Source organism: Cryptomeria japonica, chromosome 7 (genome assembly GCF_030272615.1).
Source record: "Cryptomeria japonica chromosome 7, Sugi_1.0, whole genome shotgun sequence".
Classification (NCBI taxonomy): domain Eukaryota; kingdom Viridiplantae; phylum Streptophyta; class Pinopsida; order Cupressales; family Cupressaceae; genus Cryptomeria; species Cryptomeria japonica.
Genome location: NC_081411.1, coordinates 93,609,905 through 93,636,604, shown reverse-complemented (window position 1 = coordinate 93,636,604; position 26,700 = coordinate 93,609,905). Strand labels below are relative to the sequence as shown.

The 26,700-nt window shown below is 35.2% G+C and overlaps 1 protein-coding gene and 1 pseudogene across 1 annotated transcript; both read left to right on the top strand.

Moving 5' to 3' along the window:
• The first annotated feature begins 286 nt into the window (after positions 1-286).
• Positions 287-25,172, top strand: LOC131856457 (ATPase family AAA domain-containing protein At1g05910-like; annotated as a pseudogene).
• On the top strand, positions 25,092-26,700 carry LOC131059702 (uncharacterized). The gene is made up of 2 exons (XM_057992720.2): positions 25,092-25,902; positions 26,190-26,700. The coding sequence occupies exons 1-2, from the start codon at positions 25,800-25,802 to the stop codon at positions 26,444-26,446; spliced, it is 360 nt and encodes a 119-aa protein (XP_057848703.2). The 5' UTR covers positions 25,092-25,799; the 3' UTR covers positions 26,447-26,700.

Below are 26,700 nucleotides of genomic sequence, written 5' to 3'. Positions count from 1 at the left end.
CTTTTGTTTATTACAATACATCCATCATTCTATGCTTTGTTGTGTAGATCATTGTGTATTTCTCATTTTTCTTGTAAAAGCCTCTATATTATTTTGATTTCTTTTCTCGGGTGCATAAAACTGTTGGTCCTTCAAATCAAACACAGAACATGAACATGCAGGTAACTAATAGAGTTCTCAGCTGCTCTTGTCAAATATGTATGCATATTTCATGATTAAATTTGTATGCTGAAGTTTCTTATACTGGCATTCATATACATCCACTCCATGTCATTCCACAAGAAAGATGACAAATTCTGTCAATTTAGAGGATTATGAAACCAATAACACAGACACTGAGGATGCGGATCTGATGGTAGGATTTTCTCCAATCTCCATTGTTTTTGTTTTTTTGTGAAGATATAACTTCTCTTTCCCTATACTTTGTTTCATAATATTATAAGTTTAGGTATCAATGGTTGTAGACACAAACATATCGCCTAGCTACTATTAAATTTGAGAATAACCCTAGTCAGGATGAGTAGTCCAGTCCAATGCAAGAGAAGAGGAGAAGAGATTCTGTATCTTTGCCATGGAGAGGACTTTGGCCTCGAAAATCAACCATCCAACATTCTTCTCAATATTCTGAAGACCAAGAATACTCAGAGGAGGAAGATGATAGAAATGAAGGGGAGGCTGGGGATGGAGGAAAGAAGATGAAGAAGATGAAGTTGAGGAAAAGGGTGAGTAGGGTAAAGAACAAGAAGGAAGGAGATAGTATTCTCTCTAAAATTGCACTGAGGCAAGGAGGTTTTCTCCTGAAAAAAGAAGAAAAGCAATGACTGCAGTCTCCACCATGTAAAGTACTGCATAAAGGATTGAGAATAAAAAATGCACATGACGTTAGATGAGGTGTCTCAAGGGAAGAAAAACATCGTCGTGCACAAAGAATTGATGATTCAGATTATTCTCTTCTTGTGGATGAGATGGATTAGGGTCATGTTGGTTCATTATCATGGATGCATGTGGGAAATAGAAACTTTGGTCAGCAATGGGTTTGTGACGGAATTGATATGCATAATGCAATTGCTTGGGGTTTGAAAGTTGCAGCATTTGGATGGGGACACCAAGGTGATACGTTTGGTTATGGAGGGGTAGGTGCACAACCTACTGAGCCTAGTTCAAAAGGTGGAGTGACATTCAAACCTTGCAGGTTGATGAAACAGTGAGTTTTGATGATATTGGAGGGCTTTTTGACCACATTGATATATTGAAAGAAATGGTTGTTTTCCCTCTTCTCTATCCTAATTTCTTTGCAAATTATCACATCTCTCCTCCAAGGGGAGTCTTATTGTGTGGTCCTCGAAGAACTAGAAAAACTTTAATTGCAAGGGGTTTAGCATGTGCATCTTCCAAGGCAGGACATAAAGTAAACTTTTACAAGGGAGCTAATGTGCTCAGCAAGTGGGTTGTGGAAGCTGAGCGGTAGCTGAAATTACTTTTTTAAGAAGCGCAAAGGAACCAATCATCCATAATATTTTTTGATGAAATAGATGGTCTTTCCCAAGTGAGGTCTAGTAAACAAGAACAAATTCACAATTATATTGTATCTGCGCTTCTTTCTCTAATGGATGGTCTAAACTCTAGAGGTCAAGTAGTACTTATTGGAGCGACAAAGAGGATTGATGCTATTGATGGAACTCTTCACCAGCCTAGTCGGTTTGATCGTGAATTATTATTTTCCTTACCTGATTGTAAAGCACGAGCTGAGATATTAAAGATCCACACAAGGAAGTGGAAGAATCCTTTATCAGAGGAATTAAGAATGGAATTAGCAGCCGCTTCTGTGGGGTATTGTGGTACTGATTTAAAATCTTTGTGCATAGAAGCTCAAATTAATTCTTTTCATGAGAAATATCCTCAAGTATAAACTAGTGATGATAACTTTGTCATAGATTTTACTTCGGTGAAAGTAGAGAAGCATGATTCTTGGAAGCTATGTCTACTATTACTCCTGCTGCCCATAGAGGTGCAACAGTATAGTCAAGGCCATTGTCCCTAGTAATAGCTCCATGCTTACAAGGACATCTAAAAATAATCAGTGATTATATTTATGAGATCTTCTGCGTAGTGGCCAAGGGTGACTAAAAAGATTTGTTGAATGACAGTTCTCGCAATCTTGCCAAGTTACTTGGATTTCCCTATGGTTCTTCCATTCTGTTTGTTTACAAACCGAGACTTCTACTTTGTGGGAAGGAGGGTGTTGGCTTGGTACGGTTAGAAAATTCTTTTATAGATGTTTTCATGTCATAGCATGAGTCAGTTTTTTAAAACTTTTGAATTGGTTGGCTTGTAAGCTAGCTAAATTTTTTAAGGATACTATATTTGTACTTTTCTTGCTAGGATAACATTGGCCCTACAGTTTTACATGAATTAGAGAGGTTCCCTATGCATTGTCTTGGACTTCCATCACTTTTGTCTGACCCAAGTCCTCGGACCCCTAAGGAAGCACTAGTACACATTGTGGGAGAAACAAGGATGACTACTCCTTCTATCTTTTATCTGCCTCAACTTCAACTTGGGTGGGAGACAGTGTGTATATCATTACATTAATACACTTGATACTTTTAACATTCTATGCATTTGGGATTTCCTATGATATATTTGAAATCATTTTGTTTTTATTGCTAGAGATTCCTAAAATGACTACATATTTGATTTTGTTTGTTTCACTGAGCTTCATAGGCCCACGATCATCTAAGAGTTATTCTACTAGCTATACTAGAATAATTACCATCAAACCTTCCTTTATTACTTCTTGCAACCTCCCATGTGCCCTCTGATGAATTGGATGGAGAAGCTACATCTTTGTTTGGTCGTCGCTATATGTATGTATCAACGACATCATTGTTGTATTTTTTGTATTTTCCCTGCTTAGTTTGTTCAAGATTATGCTTGGGCATGTCAATCCTGTTAGGCCCAATATGGAAAGCTAATGTACTGAGAGGGGAGGGGTGAATCAGTACTCCAAAACTTTTCTTAAACAATATTTTAATGTTATGCATAAACAAAATAGTGCAATAACATAAAATAAAGTTAAAACTAATAGATAACAATCATACATGATTCACTCCATAACACATATATTTTGGTCACGCAGAAACTCTTGGTTAGAGAGAAAAACTACGGTGGGGATGGCACCCACAACTTCACTACTGCAATAATAAAGAGTGCTTGGTTAGAGCTACATGTTTATCTATTTCTGATAGCTTACCCTATTATGAGTAACAAGATCTGTTAGATCTACCTTGCTAAAGGATTTTACAACACTTAATCTAAATGTTGCACCTGGTTAGAGGCTTTACAATTTATAGAATTGATTAGAGTCTTTTACCCTATTAAAGCTTTCTCTCTCAACTTCACAATATTACAATAAAATCATTACAAATATCTACAACTTTACATCTGAAATGTTATAGAAGATTCTATGTGCTCAGAATAGATTACCTTGCTTATAGCATACCTCAGTAACCCATATAGTAACTCGGTAAACCCTTCTGTTTACTTTGTTCTTCAATTTTTCTCTGAAAACCTTCTTAGTGACCTTTGTGTCTTTGTAGCAGTCTTCTTACATGCATTTATACACACTTAACTCATGCTGTATAAATAGATCTCTTATGACGGTGATCCAATTCATTGCTTCGATCTTATAAACATGATTTATTGAATGAGTGATCATGCAAAATATTTCATTGGTTAGATGACCTCATAATCATACACAATCTTCTAGTGCAATTTCCAATGTGATAATGATTAGATGTGCCTCGATCTTGTAACACATTCTCATATGCATGTCCAGGTTCAATGTATCTGGTAACACGTTTCACTCGGTGTGTCATCTTTTCTACTCGGTAGACATAAAAAGATACTCGGTAGATAGCTCGGTGTATACTGCGTTCTGTGACTATTTTCTTCTGTAACCGACTAGACTGTGCATACCGACTTCTCTGTGTATACCGACTGCATGATTCGGTAGTGTTAACCAACTAGAGTATATAGTATAACTTTGACATGAAACTAATGACAATCTGATAAGTAGTAACAATCTCCCCTTTTGACATTAGTTGAGATGTTTGACAAAAACTACTTTCAAAGTTATAATGCAAAAAAAAAATCTATATACTTTGCAAAATGACTATACTGACAGTATATACAATAGTCAATGAATATTCAGATTTACTCCCCTTGTCAATATACTATACATAACTTTGATTTTGTGTGCTTGGTGATCTCTTCTATGTGCTTTGCTTATTGTTTTGTATACTGCTCGGTTCATTGCTCTTGGATACTCTGCTTGCTCTGCTTAGTCTGCTTACTCTACTCAGTATACTCCCCCTATATACAATACTCTGAATACTGTATCAAAACTGTATCACTCTCCAAATATATTGTATCACTCCCCCTATATAGTATCACTCCCCCTTTTTGACAAACATCAAAAACTTAATTTCCATCTGGGGATGGTAACTGATCAAAAATAGATTTGTACTTGTTCCGGGCATCGGTGAGAGCAACAAAGAGTGCATCCTTTACACTATCCATTAAAGAATTTTGCACTTGAATATCAGCCAATAGTGATATTAAGCCATCAAGAGTGCTTCCCCCCTGTGTAGTAGACATGTATGTGGCTCGGTTGATCTGTTCTTGGACTGATGAAAGATGAGGAAGGAATAATGTCTGAAGTGTCATTATGTCCATCCTGATCTTGTGTTCTTCATTTCTTAGGTCCAATTGTTGAGCCATGAGCTGTTGTAACCTTGTATTAAAATTCTGAATTGAATTTGGCTCTGTGGTCAATTTATTTGAGAGATCGGTGATCTCTTTTTCAATTGTCTCTATTTTATTCTTAATGTCTTTAATGAATGAAGAAAATGTACAGAGTTTCTGAAATAAATAATGAATGTGCTTGAGTTGAGGAGTCAACTCAACAATAAATTTGACAAGTTTGACTTTGCCAATAGCTAAATCTTTCTTTACCTCTTCTATCATTTTTGCAGTGAGCTCTTTGTCTTTCAGCTTGCTCAAATACTCAAATGCATCAACTCCGGATGTTTCTATTTGATTAAGAAGTTCATCCAGTTGAATATGGATGGCTGCATCGGTTGACACTATAGCTGTAGGTAGCATATCTGATAGCAGTGTCTTCACCTTTTGAAGTACTTTATTCTTCTTTTGTATGGCCATTTATTTTTCCTGTTCGGCCTTTGCTTTGCATAGTTCACTGAAATCAATGAGTGCTTGCCACTTTAATTTTGATATATCCACATTGGGCAACACTATTGGTTTAGACAAATCAACTTTGAAACTATGCTTTTTCACTTTCTTCTCTTTACCTTTGGCCGGTTGTACCAAGACAATAGCTTGTGAGGCTTGCTGACCCTCAGTAGGTTGCTCGGTAGAGGCAACACTTTGGTCGGTTCCTGTAGCCGCTGTGGTGTCTTTTGGTGTCTCAGTACTGGGTGTCTCAACTGCAACATTTTCAGTGCTCGAAGGTGCTTGTGAGATCTATTATAGAGTTGTATCTTCTCCTGCTATAGACTTGTGACCTTCGGTGCCTTGTGCTATATCCTAAGGAGTTTCGGTAGAGATAGGTTGCTTGACCAATGGATAAGGCTGAACTTGTTCTAAAACAGATTCACTAGATACAAGTTTTGCATATGTAGTGCCTTCTATCATTTCCTGCTCCGGTGCTTCAGTATCCATGACATCTTCATCTTTTTGAATGGTGTCCACAGGGTCTTGTTCGATAGCATCAGGACCTTGCTCGGTGACATCAGGATCATGCTCGGTGACATCAATAATTTCAACTATAGCTTGTTCACCGACATCCTTGATTTTGAAGATTTCCTGGCACTTTTCTTTTGTCTCATTTTCTACGTCAATATATAGCCCATTCATCAGTTTTAAGGCTCTCTGTTTGACAAGAAACTTAGAAATGTAGGTTGTCAGATGTTCCTTAATTTCTGCTACTAACAAATCAGGAAAGAGATGGACTAGACTTCTTTCTCTAATTTGTTTCTCTGAGTCCATTGCATACTTCCACCTATTATCAATATGCAAGTAAAGTTCATTTGGAAGTGACTTGACTAGTTCCAATGGAGCTAACCGGAACTTTAGAAGTGTGCAGATGACAACTTCTTCAATTTGTCTCTTCTCATCATTATTTCTAGTCTCATACTTGACATATCTAAATGAACCAAATCCTCCATATTCTTTCAGAATAGTACAAAATTTTTCAACACTATGTATATTTACCTTCTTGCTCTTGACAATCTGGGATTTATTTGCATCTTCAGATTCTATATCACTAGACTCTTTTGCCAAAATGAGTCTCCGAGTAGATTTCTTGTATGTCTTTGTTACCTTGGGAATAGCAACACTCTTTTGTTTCTTACTCAGTGATGCTCCAGATGCTCTTCTGTTAGGTCTCTTTGTTGGAGGTGGTGTCGGTAGGGCCTTTGAAGTGTCTAGTTTCCTTCTTTTCAACACTTTACCCTTAGGCAATTCGGTGCTCAATGTTATTGCTGCCTCTTGAGCTTCAGATTCCTCTTCAGTGATGGCAAGAGTGCCTTTGACAAGTGTGGAGGAAGAGTCTTCTCCGAATTTCTCAGATAATGCCTTAATCATCTTTGTAGCCTTTCTTGTAGCTTTGGGTACTACAATGCTCATTTTTACCTTTTCCTTAACTTCTTCATAAGTTCTATATCTCAGCTTGGTAGCATGCCTTGGTAATGTAAGATATGCATCAATTTGTTGTTGTGTGATGTCAAAGTCAATCTCGTAACCCATAGGTGGCAAAGATTGAGTCCTTGGTTCCACAGCATTTACATAATAGTAATTGGTGTCTACCTCAAAGCATATATCATCTTTATATTTCTCTACTAGCTAGGGTGGGATTCGGTACCTGTTGTGCATCTTCTCTTGAAATTTGCTAAAGTAATCATCCATGATATCATTGAAATTATCTTCTAACTTCTTGATGAAGTCATTAATCTAATGGGTGATTGGTCGGTGTAGCTCCTGTTAGTGAACAGATTTTGCTCTTTGCATTTAAATGATTAATTTTAGGACTCTGTTACGTTCTTTTAAGAACAAATGGTTCACTAAATAGTTGGGTCGGCATTTGTTTAGTCACCTCCCTCTGAATTTTTGCCTAGGTACAGCTCCCTATCTAGATTTTTCATAAAGTATGTTTTTGTTTTTTTTATATTTATATCCAAATGAAAGCTTTTAACCAGAAAGTGTATAAGGCCACCTATATCATTCTTGGATGAAAGGCTATAACTTTCCTCATATCTCATAAATAATGGAAACTATCTTCTTAATTTTCAAAATATGTAATTACAGTAACTGAAACAAAGTTCAATATACTTCTTCCAAATAAAGATGAACAGATTCAGAGAAAATGAATGCACCCACAAACATGAATCTTTTCCAGAGTAAACAACACATTCAAAGGAAAGAACATCAGAGGGGTAATGAAAAACTGCAATGAAATAATCAAATACTATTTCTTGATCGGATAAACATATGCAAAGACATGTTATCTATTCGGATTCAAAATGCACAGATCTTTCTTCTCCCCAAAAACAATATCACCAGATTTCATATATATATATATCTTTATGTAATCAAAGACATAATGATACATCTGCTAATATTTTTCCACCACAGATTTCAACCATCTGATTCCTCCTTTGATTAGGAATAAGAAAATACAAAACAAACACACATTCCAGTTTTTTTTTAAATCAGTTACTAAAAATCTAACCCTTTTACCATCGATCCTACTTAATTTATAGTCTAAATGGGGGGGTCTCCCTGAAAACTTGACCACTCCCTGATAAAACAGTTACGAAACCAACAGAAAATATTTTGGGACAGTTGTCCCAAAGTTTTTGCATAACTATGAAAAATGTTTTGTTTTTAAAAATAAAGAAAACAAGCCCAAAGCGGATGCATTATGTTATATCTCATCATCACCCTCTTCTCCGTCTTCACGAGCGTCATGAGCAGCCATGAGTTCTTGGATCATTTATTGGCTTGGGACTTTCATTGCATTAAGCTTCGCCTTTTCCACGTCTTTATTCCACCTGTGTTGCACCATTTTACCTGAGTGCTTCGGCAGCTGATCATTCCCAATGAATACCATAGATTCGATACTAGCCACTTTGGTTATATCCTCTGGCGTGAGACTACTCCTAACTCTAATCTTCTCCATGTTCAACCGAAATGACTTGACTGCTTCCTGTGTACTTGCCCCGCAGATTCCTAGTTCCCAGTCATGATCGGGATTAACCACTTTATTATCTTTGACAATACTGCTCTGCAAATCCTGGAGTTCATAGACGGAGGTTTTCACATCCGTAATTACCGACTAAAAGGTGAGCACCCGCCACATGATAGTTTTCTTAAGCATGAAAAGTTTGCATTCATCAGATACCAGCTTAATTGAATGTTCTGTCAGAAATCTGGTAGTTTCGTACTCTTCGATTTTGGTAAACAGAGGCAGGACATTTTGCCATTTATGCTCTTCTTTCTCCCATGGTACAAGCTAATTTTGAATTTCGGAAATCAAGCCCTGTACCTCATCACACAACTTCTAGGAGTCGGTAATGTATTTTTCACCATCTTTGATTACTTGTTCAATCCATTTTTCAACCGCTCCAGCGATGCTCTTAGCCCATTGAACTTGATTCATCAACCTCTTGTTTTTCGGAGAAGTTGGGTCAAAATTCTCAGTAACATGGGATATTGGCATTGCTCCAAGGCAACTGATGCTATCGATGAACTAAGCCAAAACACTTATATGTCTTTTAAGTTCTCTTTTCTCCCGTCCATCCTTCTCTGACTGGGTAAGCATCTTCTTCGCCGATACTTGGCAAAAATGGTTATCTGTATCCCTGCTCATCTTTCCCAACTCTACTTTTGTTATCTCGAAATCATCAGAACCAACCTCTTTGTTCTCATCCTTCAGTTTGTAAGAAGCAATTTCCGCCATCCATTTACCAGTTTCCTTGTCATTGTTTAGGTGCACGGTGGTCTTGAACCTCTTTGGCTTTGGATTCTTCTTAGAGTATTTGGCAACCATCTCCTAAATTGGAATGGTCACAAGAAGAGAGCTCCTTTTCCTATTCACTGAGGTTGTTAACCATTTAGGAGCCACAGCAGAATGAGAAGTTCCTTCAATCATCTTTGGGGGTGGCGTCATAGCCACAGTCACCATTTGGGAGTCTAGAGCATAAGCAACTTCACCATCCAAATCTTCAATTTCAAAGATCTAAGCTTCAAGCATGGCATCTTTGGCTCCCATATCCTTGACCTGGTCCATCCTCTTCTAGGCGACACTACATGATCGAGTATGCCGAGGGGTACTGAAATCCAAAGTTGGGCTAGGTCTGCATCTAGGCTAAGCCGACTTGATTTCCTTACCTACACGAACAGGAGCACTGTTAGAAGGACGTTTTGGTGAAGACATACTTCTCATAGAAAGAGGCTTGGCGTCTGGCTTCATTGCTTTCTTCTTGGCCACCCATGCCACTGTTCTATCTAGAACTCATTCGGTTCTTGATTGAATGTCATCATTTTCGTCTTCATCCCAATTAATTGGGGGCATTTCAGTCTCTGTGTGGGCTAAATACCCTGGTTCAAATAGTTCAAGATAATCTTCTTCAAGCCCTTTAATATCTATCTTTATTTGCAAAGAAATAACCTATTCTAGCACCAGTCTCATATTTTCTCTTTTGAAGACTTCAAGTTCATCTGAACAGTCTTCCCAGAAATCTTCTAACTGTGGCGTGGGAAGATAAGGCATTAAACCAAGGCTCTGAGAAAATCCTTTGTTGTCAAACCCTTTTCTTTCAACATACAGAGAGAAATTAAAATTTCTAAGGTCTGCTCCTATACTTAGTGCATCAGACATTGAATTACAGGATAACACTGCCAAATGTATTGGAAAATGACCTTCCCACTTATCCTTAGGCTGTGCCTTCTTGACCATGGAAGTCAGATGTCTGCATACTTCTGCTAGGACAAAACAATCAAAACAGAAATGTGGAAGCTTGAAGAGTTCCTCTTCAAAGCCTCCCACTCGTATATAGCAAAAGCGTGGAAAATGGATGTAAAAGCTTCCAAACTTCTTAATCAAAGCCTGCGCATCATCTGAAATCTATTTGGCTTTTGTACCTTTCAGTTCATGACACATATCACCCAGGAATGCATTATGTACCCTTCTGAAATCTTGTAGGGCATTGTCCTTTTGTAGCATTGGATAAAACTCATACACCAAAACATCGTCCTCAGTGGGCTTCTTGGGTATGTTGGTTAACTCCTTAACACAGGCCAGACAATACAAAAGATATGAGGACATGAAGAAGTATTGTTGAAATTGCTTGGCTAGACTCAACTGCTCTTTCATCGAATCAGTAATTAACTCCGCCCAATCCAGATATTGTTTTCCTTCCAGAACTAATTGTACATAGCAATATATCCAATCGTCAAAGCTATAAGCTTCGGCAAAACCTCTGGCTCGATGCAACAAAAGCATTACATCATGGATATGTGGCAACATGTGGTTCTTGTTAGGATTTTTAGGCAATCTAGAACCACCTCTTTGAGGGACTTTCAACCATTACTTCGCCACATTATTCTTGTGTCCAACTCTATCTGCATTGAACTCACTAATTGACTGAGCAGGAAAGAAATTAAAAAACTGATAATCTGGTATTTTGAACACTGAAGAAATCACTTCACAGTTAATGGCGAGAAGGGTTTCGCCATTATCTCTTTTAATAGTTTCAGATACAGGGTCATATCTGGCAATACATTCCCAAACAAGCTCTGGACAATGAATTGCTGGAGGAAAGGCTGCAACTTCTAAAAGTCCACTACTCAAAATCTCTATACAAAAAGACTTATCAACACCCCTGAACACCCTTTCTTTCAAATCTTCAAGGTTCTCACCCTTCAGGTCAGTATCACTAACTATGGCTTCTGTGGATGCCATGCTAAAGACATTTCCAAACAAATGCAGGGTGGACTTCATGATTTCAAAACAAGAAACCCAAACTTGATTGCAATGAAACCAAACCTCTATATGAGAAAAAATGCAAGGGAAAACACTGGAGAAAATAAGGAAAGACTCACCTTCATAGCTGTATAATCGGACGACGGCTAGCGGCAAGAAAAACTCCTATCCAGGGACAATATAAACACAAATCCAGCAGTAAGAGCAAACACAAAACACAAATGATTTTCATACCTTATAAAGAAAGGTAATAATGCAGACACATTAAATGCAATGATTTCACAATTTCATTCCGAACGCAGCAAATTGATAGATTAGACCTCCGCATGCATGCATTGAATGCATGGCGGTGTACTTTAAGAAACTGCCAGTTCCTGCAACGTTCACTTACTCTGAAAAAACCAAAGAATGACATCACTTTACAATATGGTTCTGCCTCTCCGTATTTAGTAATAAATGCACTTCTCAAAACATTAGAAACCGTGGGACCCACCAGCATCGAACCTGTGTGAACATCTTGAACCGACTTCTTGAGTGTTCAAGTAGTTCAAGATGTACGCTGCGTCAAACTGTTGACCACTTTGCCATGTTGAACACGTTGAACATATTTGAACCCTTTGAACTTAGTTCAACAAGTTCAACACAAATGTTATGTCACCGAACAAGAAAAAGTTTATTAAAGAGCCACTGCAAAAACTTAGAGAAAATGTTAGTACGAAGAACCTTTTCTGAACACTTCGGAACCTATTGAACCTAAATGAACATCTTGAACCTAGTTCAGAACGGTTCGACGCGTTCAAGGAGTACAAAGAATTGTTCGAACTTGAACGAAAATGACTAGAGAAAGGACTTGAACCAAGGCAATATGGTATGAACTAGGACTCCAACATAAAAAAGGAAATTATGACCCATTCTCAGCATGAAGAATAAATGACGTGGTAATAGCTCCCAAACTACTTTACCAACTGATGGAAAGAATTTTTCAAAGTAGAAAAACATCCATACAAGAAGTGAACCAAACTTTAGTGTATTTGCCAAGTTGTTCTTCTTTGGCTTCCTTATTGTGTTCAAATTCTCAAACAGGTTCTTTAGTAACACTTCACATAAGTCAACTTTCATTCCCTTTTTCACAATTTTATAAGCTAAGTCAACTGTTGCACAGGGTACACTATTTTCCCTTGCTGATTGGAAGAAACAGTAACCAATTACTCTAATAGCAAACTTAAGTTCTGCATTAGTGACATTGTTCAGTTTCAGTCCTCTGTAATCAGATTCTACTCCACTTAAACTGATTAATTCCTTCTGTGATATCATCTTTTGTGCTCGGGCATGATCATAGATAGGATAACTGGTGATCACATGAATGATTTCCTTGGTGATTTTAAATGGTTGCTCTTCTAGCCACATGAAATCATCATGAACTCTGCTCAGAACAAACTTGACCCACTGGGGTTTGAACACACTGGGATAGCTTAGGGCTTCAGTTAATCCCTTGATTTTGATATGCTCATACTTGCTATCCATTTTACCATTGGTACATAGCTTATCATATGTGTCTTTAATTTCAACATGACCAAGTTCTTCAACACGACATTTGGTGAAGAATCTCACATCTTCAACTAACAAGACTCGATTTTGGATGAGTGAAAAGGTGGTTTTGTCATCCAGTTTAGATGCGACTTTAGGAGTCAAAGAGTATTTCAGTGAGGGCTTCTCTACATTCTTGACAACTATGAGATCTTGGATCTTGGGTGCCATTTGTAAATTTTAGATAAAACTTAGCAAACTATCCTTAGGGTTTGACGGTTTACAAACGGCAGATGCTTCACACTCAGCAGATAATAACAATTTGTTAAGATCGGTAAAATAGCTTAACAGTGTGATGAGATTGATGTAAATACCTTTGATTTGCTTTGAATGAGGTTTGATCTCCTTGATTCGCTCTGCTCTGCTCTCTTGAAAATTTGGTGAATGAAAATGACCGCGAAAATGCTTTTAAGTACACAAAATACCTTATCAGGCTCCATGTGGGTTAGGTTGAAAACATTAAATGCACTTGGTTCCTCTTTAACCAATTTACTCTCTTTTCTCGTTTTAACCAAGTAACCAAGTTTCCTTCATTTACCGACTTGACAGGCTTCCTGTATACACCGACTTGACAGGTTTCCTGTAAAGTGCTCTAAAAGACTTTGATAGAATTTCAAACTTAATAATACATCTTAACTATGCAAATTATGAATTTTGTACATAATAGAATAGGAACTGTTATGATTTTAGCCTTTAGAGAATGCAGTCCCTTCATACCTTTACTGATTAATTTGGAATAGGTGCACCTAACTCAGTAGGTAAGGTGCTTTCTTCATTTGAGACAACTTCCTTCTTTTCCCAAATCATCTTCAATTTTTCTTTTATTTCCTCAATATCTTTTCTAGGTTGATCTCTGCAATCTCCAGCCAACTGTCCAACTTTGTGACAATGAAAACATGCCATACCAAGATTTCTCCACGATCTTCGGTTGTTCATTCCAAACCTTGTAAAACAGTTAGCACTTATATGTCCATATCTTCCACAACATTCACACCATATCCTTGTATTGTAATCCCATGGTACTGCAGAATACTATCGGTAAGGATCTGTGTAAGTTTGGTAACCTCTAGCATTTGCTCAGTGTGTATACCACATATAGTTCTTTTGCTTAATCCAGCACTTCTCGGTACTATGCCCATATCTATTGCAATTTTTACAAAACCCTTTGAATTTTGCCTTCTGATAATTGTTAACAGACTTTGTCCTACATTGATTAGATGTGTGACCATATTTATTGCAATTGTAACAATAACCATTGGACTTAGTGACATTCGGTTGCTAACCTTTTCTAATTTGACATATGTTGGTAGTGTGACCTTGATTTCCACAGTAGTTGCAAATAGGCTTCTTTCTTTTGATGTTATTCCTGTTTCCAACCTACTTTGATGATTCTCCTCTCTCGGTAGTATGAATTCCTTTCTTGGTAGAGTCTTTTCCTTTGTAACCAAGTCCTGCATCTCTATTGGGTCTTCTTGTATTTAGTTGCTCATCCAACATCTTTGATGCTTCATAACTCTTCTTCAATGTTTCTTTTGATTTCTTCTTTGTTTCAAGTTCATCAGTCAACTTTGATATTTCAAGTCTCAATGCTTGATTCTCATCATTCTTCAGAATTGCTTCATGATGTGCATAACCTAGTTGATCTGATAGGTTTTTTTGAATTCCAGTTAACCTTGTGATTTCATCATTCTTATCTGATACTAAGACTTCAAGTTGTTGTTTCTCTCTTTCTAGATCTCTTTCTTTATCCTCAGTTGTCCTCAATGCATCTAGATTTTCAGTCATTTGTGTACTGAAATGTTCATGTTCTCTTTTTATTGCTTTTAGTTAATCAGCTAGTGCTTTGTTCTTTTCTTTCCGTACTCCAATCATTTCTTCAGTTTCTTCAAATATATTGTTCTCAGATGATGTCTCAATTTGTTCCACTAACTCTTGAGAGTCCTGCAAATCATCAGATAATATTCTTCTCACTTTAAGAGATTTATACATTTGCCTTTGCATGTCTGCAATCACTTGATTAGCATGATCCAACTCTTCTTGCAGATATACAATCCTCTGAGATTATTTGTAGCCTTCCATTGATAAGATCTTTCTCTTTAGGTAGTTAAACCCTTTTTCAAGATTCAAGCTCTGATACCAATTGTTAGGCCCAATATGGAAAGCTAATGTACTAAGAGGGGAGGGGTGAATCAGTACTCCAAAACTTTTCTTGAACAATATATTTACTATTATGCATAAACAAAATAGTGCAATAACATAAAATAAAGTTAAAACTAATAGATAACAACCATACATGATTCACTCCATAACACATATATTTTGGTCATGCAAAAACTCTTGGTTAGAGAGAAAAACTGCGGTGCGGATGGCACCAACAACTTCACTGCTGCAATAATAAAGAGTGATCAGTTAGAGCTACATGTTTAGCTATTTCTGATAGCTTACCCTATTAGGAGTAACAAGATCTATTCGATCTACCTTGCTAAAGGATTTTACAACACTTAATCTAAATGCTACACCTAGTTAGAGGCTTTACAATTTATAGACTTGATTAGAGTCTTTTACCCTATTAAAGGTTTCTCTCTCAACTTCACAATATTACAATAAAATCATTACAAATATCTGCAACTTTACATATGAAATGTTATAGCAGATTCTATGTGCTCAGAATAGATTACCTTGCTTATAGCATACCTCAGTAACCCATATAGTAACTCGGTAAACCCTTCTATTTACTCTGTTCTTCGACTGTTCTCTGAAAACCTTCTTGGTGACCTTTGTCTCTCTGTAACAATCTTCTTACATGCATTTATACACACTTAACTTATGCTGTATAAATAGATCTCTTATGACGGTGATCCAATTCATTGCTTCAATCTTACAAACATGATTTATTGAATGAATGATCATGCAAAATATTTCATTGGTTAAATGACCTCGTAATCATACACAATCTTCTAGTGCAATTTCCAATGTGATAACAGTTAGATGTGCCTCGATCTTGTAACACGTTTTCATATGCATGTCCAGGTTCAATGTATCTCGTAACACGTTTCAGTTGGTGAATATCAACTCGATGTGTCATCTTTGTTGCTCGATAGACATAAAAAGATACTCGGTTGACAGCTCAGTGTATACTGCATTCTGTGACTGTTTTCTTCTGTAACCAACTAGACTGTGCATACCGACTTCTCTGTGTATATCGACTGCATGATTTGGTAGTGTTAACCGACTAGAGTATATAGTATAACTTTGACATGAAACTAATGACAATCTGATAAGTAGTAACAAATCCATTATGTATAGTATTGTGTACCAGGTACCTTGTTAGCTTCTGACTTTGTATAAATTGAATTTTTCATTGAATTGAGTTTACATGAATTCAATGATATCTGGTACACCTTGAATGCATTACAAATTTTATTTTGGTTCAGTATAATAGAAGGTTAAATCCCGAGACACCAATAGATTTTCCCTGCAAATGAATCCAATAGATCCCAATTTTTCTTAGCAGATTAAGTCACAGCCTCCTTTAATATTAAACATAGGGGCCAGAGATTAATAAGAGCTGGCCTAAATTGATTACATTCTTTTTCTTTATGTGTAGTTACCAAGTAGAAAAACTAGGTTCCGATGACAGACATAGATTCATCTCGCAACTGGTTGACATTGTTCTTACTATCCCTAATCAACAAGTGGTAATTCATCCTAAAATTAATGTTTCTAATCCTAAACTTCCAAAGGTACCAAAAGCAGCAAGAGTACAAAGTGAAACTAAGCTACGTGCCAAGGTAGAAGCAAAGGAGCATGCTATTCGACGACTCAGAATGTGTCTTTGGGATGTCTGCAGTAGGTTTTATAGTGATGCATCAATCATTATTTGATTCATTTGTTGAGGATGTATTTACCAAGTAAAAATTAATTTTGAGTGATTATATGTATCCACATCTAATGTCCAGACTTCTATATGAAAAATAGTCCAGTGTCTTCCATTGTCCTGTCATGGATGAAGGCGCTCTTGACTATTATTCAATAGTTCAAAATCCAATGGATATCACTACTTTACTACAGCGTGTGGATAATAGGCGTTACTTGACATGCTCAATATTCTTGCAAAATGTGGAGCTAATTCAAGCCAATAAAAAAGTAAGCATGAATGGGCATGCCTATGATCCTAGCAGCTTTATGGGGTTGAACAAAAAATTGTTTTCCATTCATTCCTAATAATAACTATCATTAGTTTTACATAACATGTATATAATGGTGATGATTACAATGGAGCTCAAATTTACAGCAGAGCATATGCACTAAGGGATGCAGTATGGTTAAATGTGCTAATAGAGACATACAGTAATTTAAGTTTAAATGTTTTATGTCAAGTAGCAATCATTTATTGTTCACTTTGCTAATCCTTGTCTTACACATAATCAGGTTCTTGGCATGCTTTCTCAAATGGATCCTGCAGTAGTTACCTTTTGTTATAAAATTGTTGCTCAGGGTGGGCCAACTCGTTTGTCAGAGGATTCGACTACAAATTTTCCTTCAAATCCTACTGCTCAACCAGTTCGTATTACAAGAGCAAGTGAATGCTTCCACAATGTTCAACATGATATGAATGTATCTCAAAGTTATGAGGTCTTGAAGTGCTCAAAGTAGAATAGCGATCCTGATCAAGGTGGAATTATGCTTTGCACCATGCCACTTGTAATCCTTTTTTATTTTTGATATTTAGAATTAGAAGCACAATTGTATTGAAATTGTCATAAATTTTTATTTTCTACAAGTGAATTTGTGGCTGGGAACTCTGATCCATTTGCTGAGGACAAATCACAAGTCATGGAGATTGATAATCCTTGGCAAAATACTCTAAAAACTTAATGCTCTCATGGTAGCGTGACAAATGAGGCATTTAAAGTTGTACAAAAATGTGAGGCAAATAATCAAGAAGAAATAATGAATCAACCAGAATGCAAATCCTATTCCAAAGTGCCAATAAGAAATCACTTAGCAAAACAAATTGAATCAATAGAACATAATTTTGTGAAATATACTGAAAACATTTGAATTTGGTCCTATGATGTCACAATCAATGACAAATCCAAGGGCACTTATCAAAAACATCTTATAGTATCACCCATTCTTAACATTCATGTGTCATACGTAACATTTTAGAGAATTAAATTAAAACACTCTATAATGGTTAAAGGTGGATTATGTACATATAGTTTTATCATCTGGTTAATTTTCAGAATGGAAATCATGGATTTCATTTAAACACAACATATTAATTTCTCTATACATTTGAAACATTTCTTAGAACTTGAAAATTTCTTCAAATTGATTAATATCTAAATTTTCATATTTGTTGTAAGGCAGTCTTCAGTATGTATTACAGAGTAATCTATGTACAAACAAGTTTGGAAAATTTCAACTTCGACAGATAAACATATGCAGTCTCATAGTTTTAGGCTATTGAAATTATACATATGAATTCCGTTTTTGATCATCTGCCATAGAATCATAAGCTTTTCAGTTTTTGGAGGCTCTGTGTTTATCTAGTGACTAAAACTTTTTCTTGCAGAAAAGTAGAAAGCATTTTTAACTATTGCTAATTTATATTGTAAGGATATGAGATTGAATCATGCTCACCAATGTCAAGCATCCATAGAACTTGCTACAACAATCAGATATTGTTTCTAAGCACATTAAAATCTTTATGTATGTTGAAGATAGCTAACAAGACTAGCTCACAAGCATGACCTTAGCATGTTATGGCCACACAAAAATAAAGGTGAAGATGAAGGTTAATCTGATGATATAAACTTAAACTAGAAGGAATATGCAAAGCTATTTATAATAAAAATTGATTTGCAAGAGAACTTCTACATTTCCTTTCATGAATTAAATGGGAATGGTCATGGCGAACATATTTTGTAACATAACAATAAATATCAAAATAAAACAAATAAAATAATTTACAAGCTCATTTCAATTATTTTCATAATTTTCTATCTAATAATTCGTAACATGTCGTCTCTTCAACAAGAAGGTTCATTTTAAATTAAAATATATAAAATTATATATTAATCATATATATTTTAAACATTTTTATACTCTTAATATTAAAATTAATATTAATAAGAAGCACCTACCTTCCTGCAGATTTATAAAGAAATAAAATTATTAGATTAACAATGAAAATAAATTGCATTCAATAATAGTACGAGGCTGTGCAGGTATTCGGTAATTAATGTAAGAAACTAGCTTCTTTCCTATCTTTTTCATGGACTAATAGAGAGGGATAGAGGTTATGTCTTAACAAGAACAAAAAAAAAAAGGAAAAAAGGTCGTTATTTGCAGTTGCTTTGTTTTGTATGAGCTATGGATAGAAAGAGTCAACCTCCCCTTCGATCGCAAAATGTAATGGGGAGTCAAAAAAACAGAAACAGAAGAAGAAGAAGAAGAATTCGCAAAAGAGAGCCCTGCATGGGAGGTAAAATCTCAACCACATCCTGTAAATGTATCATGAAAAGCATAAGCATGACCATAGTCCCAAGCTCAAGAAAAGGTGTCTTGTATCAAAGTCCTGCCTCGTCGAAATGTAGCAGCCCACACCTAATCTACGCAATGCAGCTTATTTAAGAGTAAGTAATTCAATCTCTTATTATGTGTCTCTATTTTTATCGCGGCTAGCAAATCTAACAAGTGACTTGCAGAGAAATAATTGGTTTTGTTCCCGAGATGGTGTTTCACTCCTTGTGTGCTTTGTTTTACTTTGCCCCGACTTGCCACCATATTTCTCCTCGTATTTTTTTGTTACTTGTATATATTTTTCTAATGTATGTGAAAATGCACACGGTTTAGAATGAAAAAAGTCTCTTTTGCCAAAGGATGTTTCCTTGTGTCATAAGCTTTTTTCTATTTATATGGGTTTATGATTTATCACTCTTATGTATTTGGAACTCAGATTTAGATGTTGTTATAGTGTATGTGAAAACCCCTTCTATTTTTTTTTAATACCAAGAGGATGTATAATTCTGGTTATAGCCAATTTTCAATTCTCTTGGGTTTATCACCGGGGACCTAAACCCACAATAATTGAACACATGCCTTCTGGTGATTGGTCCAACTTATACTCTACAGTTTCGTTGATGGTTTTAATTTTTGCAATGGCCTAGGTTTTGTTATGGAATATGACTGAGGTCTTATTTATGAATTTGGAGGGGTTAGGGTTGTATAGTTCAAAGAAAGATAAGGTAAATGGGAAAAACAAATCATCTAATGGATTTCTTGCATTAGTGTACCCTCATACATCAAAATGGTGTCTTGTTTGGTGGTGACCTTAAAAACTTGATATCTTGTTTGGTGGTGAACTAGTATAGGAGTTCTCCTCCTAATTTTATGTTTAGATGTTTATGAAGTTATTTGATTGTCCATGAGCCTGAAGTTTGCAAGATATATAACTTTTTTTCAGCTTTACATAGGGTAGAATAATCCCCTGCTCCAGGGGCATTCATTGTTATATTCTTAGGTCTTAACAACTTTAGTTGATATCATAGTTAATGAACACTTATTGTAAAGACATGTCAATATTGTTGCTACCAATGCAGTGTTTGTAGCCAAATGAAGAAATAAATCATATAAATGTAAACCAAATTCTTTGTTGGTGGTGGACATTATTACAATTGCTTGGATTATATATCTACAAGTGAATTTGCCCATAATGTCCTAGGATGGTGGTTCTAGTTAAAAGACATTGGTGAGGGAATTATTATAGAATCAAGGGAATGTGCTCCTTAACATCCAAGGTCAAAGTATGGAACAATGAAGACGAATGAAGAAAAAGAACTTGGCTATTTGTTCTGAATTGGATGTAGATTTTTGTTTGGCTAGAATCCAATCCATTCTGGCCTATTACTTATATGTTACTAAGAAACTGGTTTACCTAGTAGAAGAGTTGAAAAACTTGGACTGGAAAAAAGTTTGACAAACCCAAAAAAACTTCAAAGATTTAGCAGACCCAAAGAAGTTCAAATTTCAAAAACTCACCAAATTTTCTGAAGATAAGAATTTAGAGGAATTAATTAATTGAAGACCTTTAGAAGAATAGGGAATAATCAATTTATTTATTTAAGAAGAATAAATAAATTTGTAAAAATATTATTTAAAAACATGCATACTACTAAATTTAAGGAAATTATTGTAGAGCTCAAAAGGTGTTCATTACACATCATGGATAAAAAAGATAGTTCATTGCATATCAAGTTTAAGTTTCAATATAAATAAAAATTGCAAATTATAATTTCAATGTTTAGAATGTATAAAATTTATTCTAATTAAAGCTTCAGAAAAGCTTTGTGGGTGTACTCAAAATGGATGGTAGTGTTGCAGCTTAATATCAAGGAACAATATCAATGTCCACAAGAGTCTTAAGCATAGGATCATGATGTGAATGCAACAAATGCCCTATTGATGGCTTGCCTTCTGCTCGTAAATTCCGCATCATAATTTAAATGTTTAAAATCTATAAATTTGTTTTGACTAAACTTTATCATTCAACAACAATGTAGGAAAGATCAAACATCAAATGATCAAGAATATATGCAAAAAAAGAATTAAGGTTAGAACCAAGTAAGAGCATAAAATTATTTTGTTATAGCAACATTTAGGTAAAAGATAAATCTATGAATATGATAGAATTATAGGCATATATATGCTACGGTAATGTTGGCAGCACTTAATGATCTTTGTAAGTTATATACATGTTTCCATTTATAATATATGATAAGGTATTTGTTTAATAATCCATTTGGAATTCAGAGATATGGATTGCAAAATGGGAACATTGATTAGCCTTTCAAGTTCACAAGAGGTGAAGATGGTTTTCAGCGGTTCCCTCCACATGTTGCAGTTCATTGAAGTTAATGTTTTACAACAGTTGTTTGATATGTGTTTTATATTTTTTGTTACCAGTCTTAGATTCTATCCTCAACAGCTTAGTCAAGTTTAGTACTAAAGCACTATAATTTTCTTATGTAAGTTTTAAACTGTCTAATTTCTTCTTAGTTTGAGTAAGCTAGTGTTCTTCAGCATTTTACCTGGCAGAGATGAATATGTATGCTGATTTAAATAATATGAGAACTTACATTTTCATTAATTCTTTCAAATTATAGCCATATTAGACAATTCATTCAATACACCCCTTTGTCTGATTCTCCATGCAAACGTCAATACAAAGTTTCAAAACCCTTTGTAAATGACCCTGAATTCCCTTTTATAGAAACAAGGGAGCAACAACAGCTTCAAGTCGATTTGCAACATGTGATGACTCAACATCAATATCACAAACTCAACTCAAATTTACATGGCCATCACAGGTCGGATTAGCAATTTAACAAATGCTACATGTCAGATGTATCATGTTCAAAAAATAGAGTTCAAAATAAAATATTAATTCAAGCCATGAAAAATTAAATATAGATAATAGTAGTGCCCAGAACCTAGTAATCAAAAATAGAGAAATGCAGAAATTTTAAAACTTGGGAGAATTTGAGATTACAAATTTACAGGATGAAGGTTTGCACTGTGCATCATAGATTCATAGGTTGGATTAGCAACAACGAGTGTTGGTTTTTTCCTGTTCATAAAACAGATTTATTTCAAGCGATGCCAAATTCCAAACAGAAAAAACATAAATCCTTGAAATCAAGAGTAAAAGCATTAAACTATGCAATACTTACTATGATTCTTAAGATTTTTGTGCCAGTTTTTGTAGGGTGCTCGACTCTTCGTTTGATGGAAGGTCAATATTATTTAAACTATGGAAAGTCAATGCAACTTCGTCAACAATCCATATTTAGAAAAGTGACTTGACATCATTGTTTCACTCAATACCCCATTCAGAGTTGTAAATAGTTCGATGAATTCCAGAAAGCTTTGGGGAGTTGTGTTCTTAGGAAGCAAGTCTAAATCAGACTTCATTTTTATCTCCATGTTTATTTTGTAAGTTTCTTTTCTCATGAATTTATTTGATGGGTCAACAGTCTTAGGTAAACCAACTTTAATCAAAGTAGTTGTCTTTTCTTGCAACTTCAATATCTTTTTGCCACATTTATCCATAACTTCTGATGTTTCCCTTAGTTTCTTGCATTTTTTAAGGATAGATGATGTCTTAACTATAGCATCAATGCGGTTGTTAATTCACTTGGATGCCTAATATCTATCATTGGTACTGTAGACTACTTGCAAAATTTGGTTTGCCATATCCTCTTTTGAATAAACATGTATGCTCTTCTCAATGTGCCCTTTGATTTTCATATAAATTAATCTCAGACTTTCACTCAATTCAAACCATTCACACAACTTGTCACTCCTCTATATTATTTTCCCCCAAATGTTTTCTTTTATATACTTCATTGTATTTTTCATATTATCTTTCAATCTATCCTTCGAAGTTTTAATTTTATCATTTGCATTATGCAGGTCTTCTTTCATTTGTGCACATTTCTTTTTTTCTTCCTCTACTTCCTCTTCCAAATATTTTTCTCTTTACTTCTCATGATCCAATAGGTCCTGTATTTTTCTTATTTCGGCAGCAACAGACTCATAACTTTTGTATAATTTTTGAAAACTAGCTCTTTCCTCATCAATTTTTTTTAGTACTTTTAGCCAGTTTTTCACTCAGGTCCTTAAATTTTGCATCCATCTTTTATTATATACATAACAATTATCTATAAATTATTCTATTTATTTGAATTCTTTTATTATAATTATCATAATGAATAAAACCAAACTCCCTTACCTTGTCCAACAATAAATAGATATAAGAAGTTATAATTTTAAAATGTTTATATGCATATTCTAAGCTTATTTTCAGGCACCATAATATAAATACGTTTTATTTCTAATGTGTGGTATGACATTAATAGCATGTGTGTTTACTCAATCTCCATTTTTTTCTTTTATGATTTATTTCTACAATTATTTTTTTTATGTGATAGAAAATTTCTAGATACTTTTAAAAATGATTCATTCCAATATGGTGATAATTTGGGCTTTCAATTTGTTTTTATTTGTTTTAAGGGTATGCATAAGCCATATGCCTTGACTACTTCAATTTATTAAATTCCTATATGTAGAAAATATTGGTTTAGGGTATTGAGAATGAACAATTCATTAAAATATTTATAATAGGATAATACATCCTCAATTTCAAGCCATGTCAAAATTGGAAGTCAAAAGATTGTGATACTTTGGTGAGCACACAGAATGTGTTTATCTCCATATACTTGCATAGTTATTCATTTTTCACAATGAAGGATTAATATATAGGAGTCATTTAATTTAATAGAAATTGTCATTAGAAAGGATGTAGAAGGCTTCTCTTGTTGGATTCATTTTGGTGTGAATGTAACCCTCATCTTCACCTCTTACAATTGAGTTTCAATGAGATGCTAGAATATATGTAAATTCAACAGGATTAACTCGTTTTATATTGTTATGACAGACTTTGTATGTGAATAGTATTTATCTCAATAATCTCATTTATATTCAATGATCTATTATTTGAGGGTTATCTTACTTGAGTTCATAATGATCAATAAGTCATTTTGAATTCGTATCATTTTTTAGTTCTTTGACTTGCAAATAATCATATCTCCTTGATTTCTTGTGCCAGTCGAAAAAACCAAAACCCTCCCCTAAACACATTATCTCTCTCAAATTTCAACTAGAAGTCTATCTGTAAATAGCCTCCACCCAAAAAAAAAAAATCACCTCCAACTTCAGCCCATCCAATTTTGCGCTATCCATGTACTAATCTTTTCCATAAATGACCATATGCCTATGAACTTTCTTTTCAAGTTTCCCAACCTTAAAATCAAGGAATTCTTTTGAATACATATGTTAGGGATCTTATCTAAGAGTTCCACATTAACATTACCAAATTTCCACGTTAATTAGTTTTATTCTTTTTATATTTGAACTCCGTGTCGGTGGAGAACTATTGAGAAATTCTTGGTTGCCTCGTTCAAAGCGCACAATGTTGCTGGACTTCTTAGCTGTCTTATTTTTTCACTCGGTTCCATTCCAACTGTTTTCCCCTTTCATTGTTCAACTAAAACAAATTTTATCCTTGGGGACTCAAAGTTAGTTTCATCGTTCAACGAGCCCGTTAATGTCGTGGTCTGGATCTCTCGCAACTTGCAACGATCTCGCACATTTCCACGCGCACAGCTGCAATCGACTTATTTCATTCACGTTTCAACGATCCAACACTCTTTTTCGAAAATAATATTATTTTTTTCACAACTGTTTACTGAAAAATTATTAGTTACAAGAGAGGAATCTCCTAAGTTCTAAAGCATTAGGATTTTATCGCAGGGGCAGTCGAGAAATTCTCTATAAGAGGCATTCTGAAAAATCTACTAAACTACTTAAAACTGTATCAATTGGTCATTATGTAATTTGACAGCATTTCGGAGCTTTTACTAACAACAATGGCCTTACAGAGACAATATGATTAATTCTTTGCGGAAATGATGGGAATGGCGATGCTAATGGCGGCTGCAACATGTTTGCTCTTTAACTAGAAGGTTCATTTTTATATTCAATCCCACCTCTTCTGTTCCAGACAAAATTCAATGCACGTAATTTACCATAACGATGGCCTCGCGATTCACGTTCTATTCTAACTGTTTTCTCCCTTCATCGTTCAACTTCGTTTTCGTCTGAACTTCGTATACGTTGGGAATTGATGGGAATATATTGGTTGCTTCGTTTAAAGCGCCCACTATTAATGTCGTGGTCTGCGTCTTATTCATCATTGCCAATTTTCCACTACGCTCACATTTCCACGCCCGCATCTGCAATCATCTTATCTGTCTTATTTCACTCACGATTCCACGTTTCAACGTTTCAACATTCCTCTCCCGAAGTAATAATATTTTTTAAAATTGTATAAGGAAAAGTTTTCCGAAGCCAGAAAGGGATATCCTAAAAGATCTAAAACGTTAGGGTTTTATCAAACGGACAAGCGTAAATTCCCTAAAAGAGGCTGGCTCTCTGTAAAATCTACTACATTCTCTTTGAAAACTTTAACCATTCGTACTCATAAGTTTACTGCATTTGAGACCTTTTCCTTACAAAAATGGCATTTAAGAGAGAATATGAGTGGTTCTTAGCAGTAATGATGGGAATGGCGATGATCATGGCGGCAGGAACTGGCATGGTTGCTGCAGGAGACACAGACGGTATGCCGCAATGTTTTTCATTTCTTCACTTGATATTCTTTCAATATATAGAAAAAAATAGAAAATGAGTTTGGCGTTTAGGTCTTCCCTGATCTTATTTTTAATATTTAGCCCTAGTGAATACCTGTTTCTTTTTTCTGAAATTCTTTTGCAAGAGTGCAACCACCAGGTGTTTCATAAGAGCTAGTGACTGGAAAGTGTATGATTAGGAAATGCAACAGTAATCTTTGTTCAATTTAGACGTCAAATATTATTTTATATGGAAATTTTTATTTTTTTGGTTGCAGGATCGAAACCCCTGATCTCATTGACAGAGATCACTACTCAGGCGCCATTTCATGTCAACTTGGCAAGAATAAGGGAAAGAAAACCACAACCGTCGGATAGCGTTCAAGCCGTATTTGCTGAGATGACGGTAACTGAGCGGGCGGCTTTGAGGGAAGCGATCTTATTCTTGTTCTTTTTGCTCTCGCTCACTTTTCTGGTTATTGTCTGTATGGACCGTGGTTTAGTCAGAGTTATGTTCACTTGGCGTTCAATTTAGAAGCACTCTCGAAGTCGGAGCTTAAGATTTCTTGCCATTTGTTAAATATCATCAATGCGACATTTCTTCGCTATTTTGAAACAATCCATTTCTTTAATTTTATCGTTAATTTTATGCAAAATAGCAAGGTCTGCTATGAATTCTGGTTTCCTAAATTTCAAATGAATATAAGGCAAGGAAGCCAGAAAAAACCAGCAATGACTGTAAGTCTGTGTGTGCTAAATTTGTCTGAATAGAGGTAAGTTTCATTTTAA